The sequence below is a fragment of the Lygodium microphyllum genome, chromosome 20 (assembly GCF_053477565.2).
Source record: "Lygodium microphyllum isolate KBCC chromosome 20, Lygodium_microphyllum_v1.1.10, whole genome shotgun sequence".
Lineage (NCBI taxonomy): Eukaryota > Viridiplantae > Streptophyta > Polypodiopsida > Schizaeales > Lygodiaceae > Lygodium > Lygodium microphyllum.
In genome coordinates, this window is record NC_141154.1 from 108,974,281 (window position 1) to 108,992,213 (window position 17,933).

Genomic DNA, 17,933 nt, shown 5'->3' on the forward strand with positions numbered 1-17,933 from the left:
GTAATGTAGGGTCGGGATATAGTGCTTTCTAAGTTGGTTCCGATTGATACTAAGAGAAGATTGGTGAAAGATCAACTTACTTTTTATAGAAACAAGTTAGAAAGGTTTGGGTCAGTTGATGCACAAATAGATCGGTTTAGGATTGGGACTGTCTTGTGGTGGGAAGATTATGGGGCATATACACTTAAGCTTCAAACATTGGCACTAAGGATTTTATCTCAAGGTGCAAGCCCTTCTCCCATTGAGCAAGTATGGAGTGTATTTCAACATGTTGCATATAAAAAGCGGAATAGATTTGAGATAAAACAAGTGAATGACTTGATATTTGTTAGTGCAAACTTGCGCTTGCAAATGTGGCTTCCCTCAGAGCAAAATTTTTTATAGCTCTTGATAAGAAGATTCCTCTGATGATGAGGATGGGGAGACACCTATGCCTACACATATGGCCGATGATCAAGATGCTTTGGAACTTGCAAATGCTGATTTTGATGATGATATGGCTTTCTTAGACAATATGGATGATAGTCTTTTGGATAGTCTTGCTGCTAGTGGTAGCCATGTATGATCCAATAGCTACTTTGAGAGACTTTCAAATTCTAAGCTGCCATATTTTGTCAACTATGCTTGTTACTCGATGCTTCTTGATTCTTTCATGTAGTATAATCCTAGACTATCATCTATTTTGGATCTTATAAGTTATGTGCCATTTCAATGTAACCATCCTTTCATATATGAAAAAGATTGTCGTGTTTTGCAAATTGTGCATGTGTTTTTCAAAGAGCTTTTATGAAATATATAAATGAATAGTTTGAAATATATAAATCATGTATATAGTACAAGTCGTTCCAGTTCCCCTTGGGTCTTCGTTCTCGTTCTCTTAGGACACAGCATTCCTGTTCTTGTTCCCATTCCATCGCTACTATGATTCACCCCCACTTAATGGATTGTTGTTCTTAGCAATCTAAGGATGTATAGAATGCTAAAGGGTAGAGCAGTGATTGTTGGAGTGTGATGTCCACCGAAGATGGATTCCCATTGCTGTAACTACCACTTGAAGTGTATTGGAGGGTGTAGAAGACCAAAACACACATCACCGGAAGCAATACGATGCCTGGTGACAGCAATGGAGATGCACAAGGATGCCAACGATGGCTGAAACTTCCAAACACAATAGAAAAGGCATTGATAGGGATTGGTGATGGCTATTTGGGGTCAAACACAGCAATGGAAGAAGCACCATGCAACAAGTGGTAGCTGAAAGGACAGTCACCAAGGTTTGAAGCAACAAAGGGAGTGGTAGCAGTACTCACAAAGACCGGACAGCTATGTGGAGCTTCAAGCTAATGGTAAATATCTCCACATGAATGCAAAAAACCTGCATGGAAGGGGTAAAGATTGAATGGGGACAATCTGTCTATTTATAGAAGTGGATGAATCCTTCCAAATTAGGGTTTCATAGAAACTCTCTCGAACCATGCATTGATTTGTTTAAGAGACTAATTAGCATGAAATGCATTTCTTAGTTCATCACCCCCTCTCTAGCCCAAAATAGGGCTAGAAAGGAAGGTCAATTACCCAAGGCATCCCACCCCAAAGCAGCTAGGGCATCGAACAAAGAGTGCATATAGTGGCTAAAGAGGCGATGGATATCTTATCAAGGGAGTCCAAGTAGTCACCCTAGAGAGGATAGGGCATCGGACAAAGGGTGCTCATCGGCTGCCCAATCGCCTACCAAGTCTTGCAAAGGCAAATGAAACCACAATAAATTGTGTGGTTTGTTTTTTGAATAAATAAATATAAAGGTGTTTGGAGAGATGGTTGACGGTTGATTAAGTAACCGTATGATACGGGAGAATGAGAAGGGATGGTTAAGTCCAACCCATCACAAAATAGACAAGCTACCCATCCACGCGAGGATATCAATGACGAGGAGAGGAGTGATGAAGGAGCAGTGGTGTGGTATAAGAACCTCCAGTGGAGATAACTCAAGACCTGCCTAAGGGTGCTTTGCAAAATGAGATGCATAGTATGCTACATGCTGAGAATGCTCATGTAGCAAGTGCCACTTAGACAGTGTTTCTCGTGAGAAAATTGTTCACTTGCCCAAGCACCCTTTACAAAGATGATGGAATCATGCAATGCAAAAGGAGGAGGTACAAAATGGGCTGAAAGGCCAATGTTGAAGACAAGTGCCAAAACCTAAAGAATACCAAGAAGGGTAGCAATCCCCTCTCAACCATAGATGTCGATGCTGAAGGAGGAAGAGAAGTTGGATGTCAGTCTTGGTATATGTCGAGAACCATGATATGAGGAAGCATCCCAACTAGAAGAACAAGATAAGCCACCATCATGATAGCATCAAGAGAGATACTACATGATCCACCTTGAGAGGGGAAGCCTCCATGCTGATAGAAGAGCAAAACTCCTAGGATGATGAAACCATGAATGGAACAACGGTATCCCAAGTCTCCAGCCCAGGTAGGACTAGTGCAAATCTGCATGTTAGCCCTGCATTCAAAACAAAACCCTGCAAAAGAGATAAAGATTTGCAAGTACAAAAAGGTCAGTAGTGAGATGATCTAGAAAACAAAATAAAATTGAAATGAAAAGCTAACTGAATAAATAATGCAATGATGCAAATGTATATATGTATGTGAGTAAATGCAGCAAAAGATTTAGGAATAAAGATGTAAGGACAAAATCCTATGGGCTCGACACAATAGCCTAAAGACCTAAGAGTGGGAAGATGGAGAGAACCTAAGGATATGGCCACCAATGCGTACACCCACTAGCAGGGTTCTGCCAATGAAATGCTTGATGAGGTGGTGAAGTAGTTCTAGATGGAAGTGAATGTGAAGTGGATGAGTAAAGTGCAATGGGATTGGTACTAGTAGGCCAATCAACTAATTCTTCAGGAGTAATGAAAGATATAGGTTGCTAAGGTTGCTCACGTGCCACATGTTCAGTAGCCATTGCGACAGATGGAGCAGATGGTGCAAGAATGAGAGACGTAGCCCCACTCAACTAGCTAGCCAGAGTGGACGTAGACATAGCAATCTACTATGGTTTTTGAGGTGGAAGATCATGGGCCTTGGTATGACACTCCTTGTCCATATGGCTTAATCTCTAGCAGTGTGTGCAAAACCTTTTTTTCTTAGGAAGTTGTTGCCAAATGGGTTTTGGTCTTTGGTTCCGTCTGAGGAAGAGGAATCACCCTTTGATTAGCTTGCCTTCACATCTTACAAGTTCTTGCCACTGTTGGTTTTCTCTCTCTCAAAGAGGCAATGAACCCCCTCTGCTCAAAGTAAGGTTGTGTGGAGACTTTATTGTGGACTTGATCATACAGTCGTGTATAACACAAGAATTGACTCTCAAACTTATAGAAAGTCAGAAATCTAAGTAGTGAGATAATCTGTTGGATAAATGAAAGTATTTGTCGGATAACTTGTTCAAGAATAACATGACTTGATCGTCGTCTATTAACTTTGGGAAGCCAATAGTCCCAAACTCGACGAGTAGCCACCGATATTTGGCCAACTTAACTTTCGCATCATTCCCTTCCTTAATGGAAGACTCCTAAAGCTCAAAACTTAGATTTATACGTTGAGTACAATCTCGCATTGCATAACAGTCAATGAGAGGACTCCAACGCTTGGATGCAAGGGGAAAATACTATAAATGAGAGTGGAGCTCAAGAAGCAACCCCTCCATTAACTCAACATTGGTTGTGGCATTATGGACTCTCAATTAACGGATGAGATCAGGGTGAGCTACTTGAGGGTTTAGCATAGGCTCTAGACCAATGATGAGGCCCCAAAGTCCCTAAAGCACTTGTTGCATGAATTTCAACAAGTGGTAAAATTCGACCCGTTAAAATGAGTTTTATCTATGAAGGCATTCTTGGCCATTGCAATAGAAGTGGTAGTGTTGGGAAATGAATAAGGTGGGTAATGGGGGTAGAGTGGATAGGGGGATAGAGTGGGGAAGTGAAGTACACTTGAGAAGTAATCCGAGAGTGCCCACCATGCATGCAAGAAGTATGCACAATGGATCCAAATGTGGACATGGGTTGACTAGGTATGGGCATAGTAACCACATGAGAAGCCCATGGTGGAGGAATAGGGATGTGAAGCAAAGGATGGGAAATCATGTGTAGGAGTAACGCAAGGAATGTGAGATGACACACCATAAGCACAGGATGGAAATTCCTACGTCTAAGAGGTCAAAGGAGGTGGGTGACTAGAGTAGTAAGGGGGATGCCCATCATAGCTGTCCCAGTGGCAAATGATGTGCTCATTGATAGAAAGATGGAGGGAATTGTAGTAAAGGGTGGAATGCCTTGTAACAAGGCCCCTGAACCTAATCTTCCTCTTTTTGTGACCACTTTTTCTTTTTACAACCCCTCTTTTCGATGCATGGATTGGCTATTATTTATTTTTGTGTATTTGCAAGTTTATTTTTACGCGATTTTTCTATTTTTTCCATGTGAACATGTTTTTTTCTTGTCGGAACGACATTTTGTTTGGATAGCCTTGAGCTATTAATTTTCCCAGACATGTTTTTTTTTTCTCCCCTTGGTTCTCATAATTCAAATTTTTGTTATTAATTTTTAATTGTGTTTCCTTATGCATTTTTGTTCCTTTTTCCATGTGAATACGTCTTTCTTACACCAAAATTGCGTTCTAACTCGATGGCCCTATTGCCCATCATTCCTCAAACATTTTTCCTTTTTGTTGCTCCTTGTTCTACCTTACGGATTGTTTGGATTTCTGGGTGTGTTTTTACTGCTTTTTCCATATGAACAGGTCCTGTTTTGTTTGGATTCTCGTGGTGCAAAGTGACTTAAGGGTAAGTGGAAGGTGCATTGTTAAAATGTTGCATTCCTCCTGATGATGTACTATGATGTGAAGGAGTAGGAAAGTGTGAGTACGTAACATAGAATGAGAATGTACTAGGAGCAAAAACGGAGGTTCCAACTCCTAGCGTGGAGCATGCAGATGTGGAGTGTAATCCAAGGTTATAAAGTAAAGAAGCGAGAAAATCAAGGTGTGGGCTAGAAGAGGCATATGGAATGGAAGGGATTTGAGAAGAGTGGCTTACATGCTCAGTTGTACAACACATATGTTCCTTTGTGGGTCTTCTCCAATGCTTTGATTGTCTTCCTTGTTTGCTCGATCATTTTGAGCCACAGCTCCTTGTATGTGATCTTGAGCCAACGACATAGCTCATCCTCTTCTTCAAAGAAAGTGTCCTTCCATAGCTTCAAGTCTCTCTATGTCATCATTTGGATAGTATGCCATGCGTTGCTATCACGCTACGACTCCTCAACTTTGTTGGCACATCATGTTCTCTTCCAGTTTTCAAGAGGTATCATACCCGAGGGGGTGTTGTGCGATGTGACATTGTGTCGTGTTGAGGTCGTCGCGTCACGTTGTGTCATGGTGGGATCTTCTTTGCATCCATGAGCCTGCTCCCCTCTCAAGCTAGTATGGTTCACATTAGAATTGCTCTAATACCAAGTTTTACATACCTTCACGGGACTTCAAGCCATAACCTATCATGAGACACAGAACTGGCACATCTCAAGACTACACCCTATGACGCTGCACATGTGAGGGTTCGCGACTAAGCCTAGGAAATCACATATAGAAGTATGACCCAAGGCGAGCTTGAGTAACTACTACTCCCTATATAAGTGTTTTTGTAGGCAATGCCATGGTATACCTACAAAGACCTTACAAAAACAGCCTCCCATCCACCCAAGAAAAAGAAAAGGTCCCCCACCTCCCCCTCCCATCATCCCCCCTATTACCCTTATCCCCATATCCCTCCTAGAGGGGACTAGGTACACACATTGACAACCTCACCTCGATAGCAATAGTCTCCCGATGGTCCATCCCAACCATGGGGAAGATCCCCCCTTGACAGCTCGAGCTTTCCCCCACCATGCTCAGCTACCAGTACAATAATTTTTCCATAGTGGCCCATGGTTGTACATGAGATTAGTGGGTCGCAGAGAGTTCCCGCTTCCTTTGGAGGTGGGAATCTACATGATTCACAAATTTCAGAACAACATGGATCTATATGGCACAGTGGCTAGGCGTGGGTGGATTTGAGCTGATTTCCAAGCAGTGGCCCACATTCATGATGGATATCAACCAGTGGAGTAAAGTATGGTACTCCCATATTGGCATCATTTTGCATACCACACAACAGTGGCAGATCCCCACAGAAGTGATTTGATTGGTTGATACCCTAGGCCACCTACTACTATATGGAAATTGAGCCACAACTGGAAACTTAGCTGACAGAACCAGACTCTACCACAATATAGGTGGCAAACATCCCCCTCCCTTATACACCCTGAGATTGGTTTGGGGGAGTGGGTGTTGTACACAAGCAAATCTGCAAGTAGAGAGTTCCAATAAACTTTTTCTTAGAATCCAAAAGGAAATAGTTGAGGAGAAGAAAGATTGGATACTGAATTGGACTCGGCTTTGTGGGCATCAAGACAACATATAAAAAAACTACAATAATGAAGCCGTCGAAGCTTGTTTATTGGCTAGAAGCAATGGTACCAGTGGGGTTTGTTGTGCCTAGTTTATGAGTAGCAATGGAAAGTAAAGTATCTTCTGAAGAATCTGTGCAAAACAGGCTAGAAAAATACCAGTTCCCATGCCTAGTGTTTTTTTGATAAGCGAATCACCATGCTGATCATCTAGTAGTTGTCAAGGTTGAATGTTGAGCCAAACACACAGACCTTTTCAATGCACCCACATTTGTTCAATTAAGAAAGATTATAAGCTGGTTCCATATGCTTACCAAATCATCTGGCTCTTATTTGCAATGGAAGGTGATCAATCAAAAAGTACTGAAAGTATGATAATATTTAAAGCTAGAACAAAATTTTCTCTGCATGCAAGGTTTTAGGTACAAAATGCCTGGCCAATAAAACGAATATCATCAATCTCCAACAACTATTGGTTGGGATCCACTAACATCTGCCCGATAATTGACTTTTATAACAATTGAAGTCAGATAAACTACATTTCTTGCAGTGTTTCACCTTCATGGAGGAATATAAGAAACCACAAGAGTGGATTCAAGTGCCCCATTAAGAGGAGCAGGAGCATTTTAACTGTATCCTGATGAAAGAACCAACAGATACCAGATCATGAGAGAGTTTCATTTTAACCCAGTTCACAGTAATACGAGCTAAGGTGTTGAAGCCCAGAAGCAAGCATAAGCCAAACTCATGGTACAAGTCATTATGCAAGTGCTCATAAGACTAAAACACAAATTCTGCGAGCAAAAGCTTATGCACAATAATAAAATGCAAATCCCTGAACGAAAGAAAGAAAGCGCATAAATACATGAATGATTTCCATGGCTGCACGTTCTCCTAACTGGTTAGCATTTAAGCGTGATTCCCACTCTCAAGGTTTGACACACAAATGGACAAGTGACATTGTTGTTGATGCAGGCTGATTGCTAGTATCATTGCCTAGTTGGATTGTAAGATGTAGTCATGCACTGGATCTGCAGGAAATAACATCGTTTTTTTTATAACCTATAATTTTTACTTTATTTATTTTCCCTTTACTTTTGAGCTTTTGAACAGGTGCCAGGATATCAGATTATTTGAGGATGCAGTTCTCTTCTCATCGGTTTTAGCAAATACCTTTGGATTTTTGGCATTATCCATGCTCCTTTGAGACTTTCCTCTTCACTTCAAAACCGTTTTGGGAGCTTTGGACTGTTTGGGAATCTCAAAAACTGTGGTCATTGATGATACCACTCTTGATCATTTGATGTCCTTTAGGAGACCTTTGCATCAATTCATTTATGACTGTTGAAGGACTCGAAGAGATTGACCAGAATTCAACATCATGGTTGCACCCAAAACCGCCAAAGCACACACCAAAAGAGAGAGAGAGAGAGAGAGAGAGAGAGAGAGAGCGTGACTATTTACGGAAAAAAAAGAGAGCGTGAGTAGGATGTAGAGGATTTGATCCTACGCAAGGAATGCAACAATAAGATGATGCTTTCTGAGAAGTCGGATATCAATAGTTGCTCCAGCCACTCTCCATGCTGAACACTGTAGTTAGGCATCATGATTACCATGGCCGTTTATATTTCAAAATGGACTCTTCATGAGAAAATACTCTGATTGACACTTTAATTTTGAGTTTGGGTAAAGGAAGCCAATGGACGTTAGGCAATATCCTAGCTTTGAAAACATTTTCCGAAGTTCAGGCCTATAGGAGTTGGTACTCTTGAAGCTTTAGGTTAGCAATATATGTCTACCAATGGACTTCAAAATATTCTTTTTCTGTCCTGGGAAAAAGCATGTGATGGTTACATAAGTATGATAAGAAAGAAACTGCTACAAAAGACAAAATTGTTATCACTTTATTTGCCAAACTTTCATCTCCACTCATTGAATGATATTTTCTTTGGAAGAGGAACTTACACAGGGACAACTGTTTTTTATGCAATAAGGACAATGGCAACTTTAGGGGAAGAAAGTTTAGTTGAGGATCAACCATTTACACAACCAATAATGGAACGTTCAATGAATTACTCATTGCACGAAGATATAATCCTGTGGCACTCACCTTCAGCATGAGTATCACCACCTGCATGCAATCAATTGGCAATACAAAGAGAGAAAATAAGTCTGCAAATACAGGACACAAAATCGTACAATGGTCATTGACAAGTGTACCTACCTTTTATTTTCTACTAACCTTGATAAAGGAAGGAAAATACAGTAATCGTGTACAGCTAGATCAAACATGAACATGAACTCACTAGTAACAATCCATCAAACATGAACATGAAGTCACTAGAAACAGTTTAAACTCTGATAACTCATGCCGTAAAGTCTAGAAAAGAGATTATTAGAATATAGTTCCATGGCTTTGGGAAGTAGCCCCTTGCTCGAAGCACTCCGTCTGCTTCAAGGAGATCCCCCTACCTGCCAAGTCAACAAACGTCGTCGATTGACCAAAAGAGTCTGACAAGACATGCACCATCGCCCTGCAACTGACTCTGCCTGTCCTCACTGACCCCATAGCCCTAACGACACTGGCCCTGACTTGCACATATTTCCTGGGTGTGATTGCCTAAATCTCAACACCCCTCCTCAATCACAACCAAGAAGGCACAAAGTGTGTAGAGACTTTAGTGGGTCACCACACAAACATGGTAAACACCAAAGGCCGTCGCAGAAACTGCTAAGTGTGGGTACTAAACACATGGTGGACATCCAGAGGCTGTAACAAGGGCCTCACAAAGTGTACAAAAGTTGTAATGCCAAGTTACATGAGGAGTTTACAAAGCTTATGATGACAGAAGCATTAGGGAAAGGTCATACAAGGCTTCAAAAGAGTCTATCAGAAAATTGGGAATAGAAAGACTCATGAGGCTTGTCCTTCTGCTCCCGATGGTCTTCTTCTTCTTCCTTTGCTCCATGATCTTCTTCTTCTTTTACAATTGCAAGATAGGCCTGTGAGACCTCTTTCTAACATGGCAAAACTTCTCAGTGTGTCCAGTTCTTTTGCAAAAGTCACAAAATAGATGGTCCTTTCTTCCTTTGTTCCTGTTATTACTGACATACAACATTTGTTCATCTTTAGAAGTACTTGATTCTTCTTTATTTTTGTTCTTTTCTTCTTCCAATAGAGAGGCCTTAATGTCAACCAATTTAGAATTTGGCATTTTGATTAAGGTAGTTGAAACATTATCATAATCAAAAGACAAACTTTTTAGCAAAACACCAATACAAATATCTTCATCCATTTTGAGATTTATCCTCACAAGCTGAGTTAGAGAATTTCCATGTAGCTCAAATGAGATGCCATGGATGTATTAGGCTTCATATCAAGTCGAAAGAATTCAATCAGTAAACCATACTTTGAGGACTTGGACTGTGCACCAAATAAGGTATCTAATCTATGCCAAGTGTCATGGGATGTGTCACAAGCATCTACATGATGGATGTAGTTATCATCCAATTCCAATTTGATAATGACCTGTGCTTTCTCATCATTCTTCTGCTACCAAGCAATTGCAAGAATTGCATCCCGATGCTTCTTTTCTTGTCCATTGGTAATGGCCCATAGGCCTTTCTTCATCAGGATGAATTTGATGCGGATTTGCTAGGTGTGAAACCTGACTCCTTTGAATCGACATGTCAGTGAACCTTTCCCCATGTTGGATGGTTGAAGCAGCAGCAAATCAGCACCAAATTCTCAGATTTGATCAAGGGAAAAAAAACTGATTGTGTCAAATGACACAAGTGCTAAAAGCACTAGATGAGTGTCAATGGACACTGTGCTTGTATCTTCTTGGATTGAACTTGAATCTTCCAAAATGTCCTCTCCTTGCTGGTTTGATGCCTCAAGTGTTAACGCAAACTGAGTAAAACTCTAACCCCAGTGGCAAAAACTCGAATTGACTGAAAAGAGTGAGAAAATGAAGTGAAATAGAAGCTTGAAGTTGAAAGAGCTATGGCTTCTCTGTTAGGGTTACAACACGCGACTGTGTTTTCGGTTCGTGTAGTACATAGGGACAATGTTTTGGCAAACTCTTTAGTGAAGAAGAAGCTTACATGTGGTACTTGAGAAGCCTTACAGGTTAAAGCGCTGCGTGTAAAAGGAGCCCAAATCATACGACCAAGCGGCAACGTGATCAGGACAGCGAGTGCAAATTTCTAGAATGTTGGAGTCAAAGATCATCAATGCCTATGATTGAGGTATCAAGAGGGAGCGCCCTAAGGTCAAGAAGATATGCCTGAGATGGCTTGGTTGAAGGGATCCATAGGCTCCAAGGTGGATAGGTGCAGTCTAGCTATGGCCATACATGGATGCATCTTCAGCTTCCTCATCCACCCTCGCAGCCTTTGTCGGGTTCCTTGCCCAAGCTACATCCATCTCCCCCATTTTTGGCACATCCTCTGGCATGAGAATTTCCAAAATAGAGCTCCACACCAGTTGTCCAATCAAAGCCAGCACCATAGTCACATGGAGCTTTTGTGTCACACGAGATAGTAGCAAGTCCCCCACCACCACTAGGGGGCTGCAATGCATCCCCCTTGGCTGATGCTTTCCCACTGATTCACTTCACCAGACACAAAGCTAGCACTCAAGGATAGGGTGACAATGCTTGAGGCATCTTCTTTGGCTTGTGGATTGGTTGCCCATTTGCATTCTCAAGGACTCCATCAAGTCAACTCCTACTAGCACTCTAACCAAGGTCACATGAGTGGTATCACTAGGGAAGGGGTGCTTTAGGATCCAATTTAGCACGCCCGAGAAAATGGAGGCATTGCTTGCTACCAACCCGCTTGATATCAAATCTTCAATGGCATACTTCGACAAATGGATCAAGGGTTGAGATAAATCATTGTAGGGATGGCATTGCCATCACCATTGCTTTTCCTAGCCTTGATGAGTACTTCACACCAAACTTCCAAGATTGGTAGTGCTTACAGCCACATTATATAGAGAGAGTTGACTTTTGCCGATACAATCTCGGAAGGCCCACATAGATACCCATCAATTCGAGTTATCATTCCCACCAAGGCCTTACATTCCCTCCCTTAGACCATTGGGACTCCCAGGCCAGTGCTTGGCATGCAGGATATATCGGAGATCTTGCAGTGGAGTGCCTCAAGACTCAACAACACCACACCTTCTTCTAGAGATGAAGGAAGTGGTAGACCTAGGGCATCAAGGAGTGATGTAGAGTGCAAGAGACAACACAATGATAGACAAAGGAGGAGACATTACGAGTAATAGTGAAAGCACGCATACGAGGGAGGGGCATGGGCAAGAGCAAAGAGGCCCAAAGCTGAGATATTTGGAGGGACGGTGGAGAGTGGTCGAGGACATTAGACCACCGGTCCATATGGTGCCACCTCAATCTCTTACAACTTCCATAGTCACTCCCTTGGTTATCCAGGAGCTAAACATTCCACAACACTTGATTATGGCAGTACCACACATTACAACAACACAACAAATAGATGAGACAGCACACAGAGGGAGTAATACTTGCAGCAACGTAGGAGATGCATCAAGCCACAGACACATCACCGTCTCCCAGATTTCTAGTTCACCAAGCAGAGATTCTAGAACCGATCTCATCTTAGATACTCAACATAGAGAGTGAGTAAGAGGTAGAGGATTCGCACACATACTCCGAGGACTTTCCCCCACTACGCCCTATAGTAGAGCTAGAAAGAGGACACGTGAGAGGGTATATGCCAGAAGACAGCAGAGACAAGCATAGGTGGCAGAGCCATGCTGGTCTGAGAGGTTGAGATGGACTCCACAAGGATACTCTCATGGAATGTACAAGGCTTTAGAGGATGCCACTTCAAGCAAGGCTAGAGCCTCATGAGGCACGATTTGCACAGAGCATTAGTATGAGGAGCGATTGATTTTCTCATGTTGCAAGAGCACCATCTCTCAGCAGAGAGGATATCTCGATGCAACGGGAAGTTACAACCAAGACAAAGTCACACTTAGTGTGGCAACAGCTGTGGGGGGTACAGAGGTATAGAGATAGAGGTTGGAGTATGCATATGTGTTGAGGAGCAATGGACCCAATCGGTGCAAGGCTGGTGTATTGTGATTCCAGGAAAAGCTGTGGGTCTCGGTGAGGGTGGAGAAGTCACTTATTAGTCTATTGGTCATTTATGCCCCAAATGGCCAATGAGTTAGGAGGCAATTCTGAACTATCCTTAGTCTCTACCACACATGGATCATTGGATAGTAGGAAGTGACTTTAATATGGTGGAGGCTCTTGAGGATAGGAGAGGTAGATACATGGAAACTATTAAAGTAGAAGATAAAGCTGCTTGGGAGGAGTTACTATTTTAGATCAGAGACGGCCTTCTAGAGAAGGAGAGATCTACCAAAGCTGTCAAGAATCGTGTGGTGGGGGGACTTGCTCAAGATGCTACGCCGAACACACACAGAATGCACAAGGAGAAGCTCACTCAAGAGACGAGAAGAGAGATGGAGGCCAAAACGTTTTCTTGCTGGTTTCTTCTTCTTCTTCCACACACTTTACAATGTACACAAAGTATAGATAAGATACAACATAAAGGAAAGTGGCCTACTAAGTCAAACAATGCATAACCGACTACACTAGTCGACTGGCACTATAACTATGCCAGCTGTAAATAGGTGTAACAACCTGAATATAATAAGTAATGAGTCAGTGGCCATGTGAGAGTCATAATGACCACCGACGCGCTAAGTGGACCCATCTAACCGAGTGGTCCATCATTAATGTCCGCATGTGTTGAGCTTGTCATCTCAACACTCCCCCTCAAGCTCAACTGCATCTCTATAACTCCAAGTAAGCTTTGAAACTTTTGAAGCTTCTCTGTACCCAATGCCTTTGTGAAAATGTCAGCTATCTGATCCTGTGTGCTAATATACACCAAGACAATCTCACCTGCTAGTATCTTCTCTCTCACAAAGTGGTAGTGTACCTCAATATGTTTTGTCCTGGCATGGAACACAGGGTTCCTAGCCAACTGTATACTGCTCATGTTGTCACAATAAATGACAACTGGACCTTGCACCTGCACATCTAAATCAGCCAATAACTTTTATAGCCATACTACCTCACATGTTGCAACAGCAGCACCTCTATACTCAGTCTCTGTACTCGACAAAGCAACTGTAGATTGCTTTTTGTGTCAGATGGGAGAGGATCGAGGTGCAGCTGAAGTGCAGTAGACAGTGTGAGAGTGAGAGACAGAGTTGAGCACGATACCCAATGCAATAGTACTGAATAGAGAGTTAGCTGAAAGTACAAATGATAACCCTTATACCTTAGAGTTATAAGGGGCTGTTCACACCCGAACACAGTAAGTGCCCGTAAGTGTGCACCACAAGCACATACAAAATAGTACACATAATCTGGGGGAAAAACCTCTCCTACCGAGAGTAAAAAGTGCCCCAGTGTCCTAGTGATCACCCGCACACTCCCATATGAGCGTAGGCGTAAGTAAGGCGTGTGAGATACCCAACAAACCCCCCTGGAGTGAAGAGTGATCAAGTGTACAAGGATCATCCGCCACCAAAGGACGTCAAATTCAAAGCATCGCGAAATGCTTCAAATTTGTCTCGTGGAAGAGCTTTGGTGAAGATGTCTGCCACATTGCTGGTGGTAGGACAGTAGACAAGGCTGATATCACCTGCATGTAGCCTCTCTCTGACAAAGTGGTAGTGAATCTCTATGTGTTTCGTGCGAGCATGAAACACAGGGTTCCGTGCCACTGCAATGGCACTCTGACTGTCAGTATATAAAGGAGTAGGCTCCGTAACAGATACATCCAAATCAGCAAGTAAGCGTCTAAGCCATACGCACTCAACTGCAGTAGTGAAGGCTGCCTTGTACTCAGCTTCACATGACGACGTGGCAACAGTGGATTGTTTCTTGCTAAGCCAAGAAATGCATGACGAGCCAAGAAAGAAACAATTGCCACTAGTGGAGTGACGAGTATCAAAATCACCAGCCCAATCAGAGTCACTGTAAGCATGTAACTGCAGTGGTCCCCCCTTGGCATAAAGCAATCCAAGAGCTCTAGTACCCTGCAAGTAACGAAACACACGCTTCACAGCTTGCCAATGCGACATACGAGGCTGATGCATGTACCTGCTCAAAACTGAAACGGCAAACTGTATGTCTGGCCGAGTGTGGCATAGATAGATGAGACATCCCACTGCTGGAGCATAAGTATGGATATCAAACAAATCACTGTCATCATGTAATGACAGTTTGAGCCCAGGTTCCATGGGTGTACAAACTGGCTTGCAATCCTGTAAGCCAAACTTCTCAAGAAGTTGCCCAATGTACCTTGACTGACATAATCCAATGCCTCTAGCATCATGTACAAACTGGATGCCCAAGTAATAGTGCAAAATACCCAAGTCAGACATGTCAAAAGTTTGCTGTAAATTATTTTTGAATGCTGAAATCTGATCAGCACGTGTTCCAGTGAGCAAAAGGTCGTCTACATATAGACACAAAATCAGCATGGATCCCCCCTCTTTATGTACATAAAGGGTAGACTCAGATGGGCTGTTTACAAACCCCTGACTAAGCAAGAAGGCATCTATCTTTGCGTACCAAGCTCGTGGAGCTTGTTTCAAACCATATAGAGCTTTTTTCAGCTTGCATACTAAATTTTCTGAGCCTTCAACTGCAAAACCAATGGGCTGCTGTACATACACTATTTCCTGAAGTTCCCCATGTAAGAATGCAGTCTTTATATCCAGCTGATGCACTTTCCAACCAAAATGTGCAGCCAAGGCAATCATAGACCGAATGGTCGTCATACGGGAGGTAGGAGCAAAGGTCTCCTCATAGTCAATGCCCTTTTTCTGTGCGTAGCCTTTAGCTACCAGCCGTGCCTTGTACTTATCTATGGATCCATCTGCATTCCTTTTCAATTTGTAGACCCATTTCGTACCAATGGCACGCTTGCCAACTGGCAAAGACACCAAATCCCAAGTATGATTCTTATGAATAGAATCCAATTCAGCTTGCATGGCTGCCATCCAATGCACACTATGTCGTGCATCCTCAAAACATTCAGGCTCCTCATTATCATGAGTACATGCTGCCATAACAAACTCCATGGAATGTGCTGAATCATGCAGTCGAGTTTGTCTTCGAGTACGACCAGCCAAGGGTGTTTCCAAATGACTATCTCTCATAGTCTGCGTGTACCATCTAGGCACCTGTCTTGCTTCCTGACTGTGTACAAGTTCCTGCTGAATTTCAGTTTCAGCAATGTGCTGATTTACTGCATGTTCCATAGGAGCAGCTGGCTGAACATTAGGTTCATTTGCTGAAGTACCAGCTGAATCACCAAATGTGATGGGCAGCAGCCCTTCAAAGACATCACGGGCAGCCTGATATGTATCAAAACCAGCCAAGGATAATTCTGATTTTTCATCAAATACAACATCCCTGCTGACAAAAACCTTCTTGGTCACGGGATCATAGAGTCTGTAGCCTTTGCTTTCGCTGCTATATCCCATAAAGATGCATTTTACAGCCTTGTTGTCCAACTTCTTTCGAAGTACTTGTGGAATATGGGCATATGCAAGACACCCAAAAGTACGGAAGTGGCCAACAGAAGGTTTGCGGCTGTGCCAAGCCTCAAAAGGTGTGACGGTTTTCAAGGCCTTGGTAGGGCATCTGTTCAAAATGTGGCAAGCGCACATGACGGCTTCCATCCAAAAACTATGAGGCAAATTCTTTGCCTTCAGCATACATCTGGCCATCTCCATGAGTGACCGATTTTTCCTCTCTGCTACCCCATTCTGCTGTGGAGTATATGCAGTAGTGTACTGATGGATAATGCCCTTCTGCTGCAAATAAGAATTCAGCATAGAGGACATGTATTCCCCCCCTCGGTCCGAACGGAGAGTCTTAATCTTGCAACCAGACTGAGTTTCCACAAGTGCACTGAAAGCCAAAAATGCATCATACACTTCTGACTTCTTTTTCAAGCAGTAGACCCAGCACAAACGTGTAAAGTCATCAATAAATGTTACAAAATAGTAACAACCACCCAATGACTGTGTCTGCATGGGCCCACAAACATCCGAAAGCACAAGCTGCAATCTGGCTGTTGCTCTAAAAGCAACATCACGGGGAAAAGAGAAACGATGCATTTTCCCCAAAATGCAACCCTCGCATAAATGCTCAGGAGGTCTCTCCAAAAGAGGTAATCCATCCAACATCTGAGTACGCTGTAATAGCATCAAGCTGCCATAGTTTACATGCCCCAAACGAGCATGCCATAACTCTGCCTCTAACATAGCAGGAGTAAGAGTGGATGTCAAATATGCAGACTGATCTACCGAAAGAGCATCCAACTCATATAACCCATGACACAGAGAACCTGTCAAGACCAATGTCATGTGTTCCTTGTCACGGACCATGCAACGGTCATCATCAAAGGTTACCTGCAAACCACAACGTGCCATAGAAGAAATGGAAAGCAGATTCTTCTTAATGCCAGGCACATACAAAGCATCCTGTAGGCGGAGAATAGAGCCATCAATGGCTGTAAGCTGAATCTCCCCAATACCACGAACAGGGTATGATGCATTATTAGCACACTGAACAGACTTCCCAACGGGAGGTGCACCAAGAGAAGCAAACAAATCTCTACGAGATGTGATATGCCGTGAAGCACCACTGTCAAAGAACCAAGTGTCAGCATCTTCTGTAGAGCTAAATGCTCTATCAGCCCAAGAGACATCATAACTGCAAGTGTAAAAACAATAGTCCCTGTCTGCAACAAAGGACGTGGACTCACTAGCAGTGGAAGGAGCTACAGAAACAGACATCCCTGACTCCTTCTTCTTCTCTTTGGCGATGCGCTTCCTGCACTCAGTGATGTAGTGGCCAGGCTTCTTGCAGTAATGGCATTTTCCTTTCTTGGCTTGCGTGCCCCCCTGTTTCTGACTTGTCTGTGAAGTGTTACTACTACCAGAACTCTGCGAAGCATTTTTCCCTTGGCTGTTTTTACCCTTCTGCCTTGACATAAAAGCCTGCTCAGAGGCTATACCATCCACACCACTGTTCCGTCTAGTTTGCTCCTCCTCTAGAAGCAAACTGACAAGCTGAATGAAAGTGATGGGCTCTTTCGAAATCCTCATAGTGAGGTTCAAGGCAGTATGAAAAGCCAAGTAAGAGGGAGGCAGTGAATTCAATGTCGTAGAAATCAGCTGCGCATCTGAGTAGTACTCATCCACATTCATGAGTTGCTCCCGCAAGTCCTGAATTTTGTTGAGATGATCCTGCATAGAATCACCCTCATTCATCTTTAGAGTCTCTAGCTCTTTCTTCAAGAAAGAGATGCGAGTCTCATTCTTTCCTGCAAACAT

At 42.9% G+C, this 17,933-nt stretch overlaps 1 protein-coding gene across 6 annotated transcripts in view; it reads right to left on the reverse strand.

The window, feature by feature from the left end:
- LOC148019245 (type 2 DNA topoisomerase 6 subunit B-like) overlaps positions 1–17,933 on the reverse strand; it is a 148,528-nt gene that overhangs the window by 50,914 nt on the left and 79,681 nt on the right. For 5 of the 6 annotated variants that reach the window (XR_015687557.1, XR_015687558.1, XM_087660840.1 and 2 more), the window contains exon 7: positions 8,619–8,639. The exons of the other annotated variant lie outside the window; for it this stretch is intronic. Coding sequence is in view for 3 of the 5 variants with exons in the window: in XM_087660840.1 (XP_087516966.1) it covers positions 8,619–8,639 (21 nt within the window). In the remaining 2 variants the exon portion in view is untranslated. The remainder of the gene's footprint in view (positions 1–8,618; positions 8,640–17,933) is intronic. 6 annotated transcript variants of the gene reach the window in all.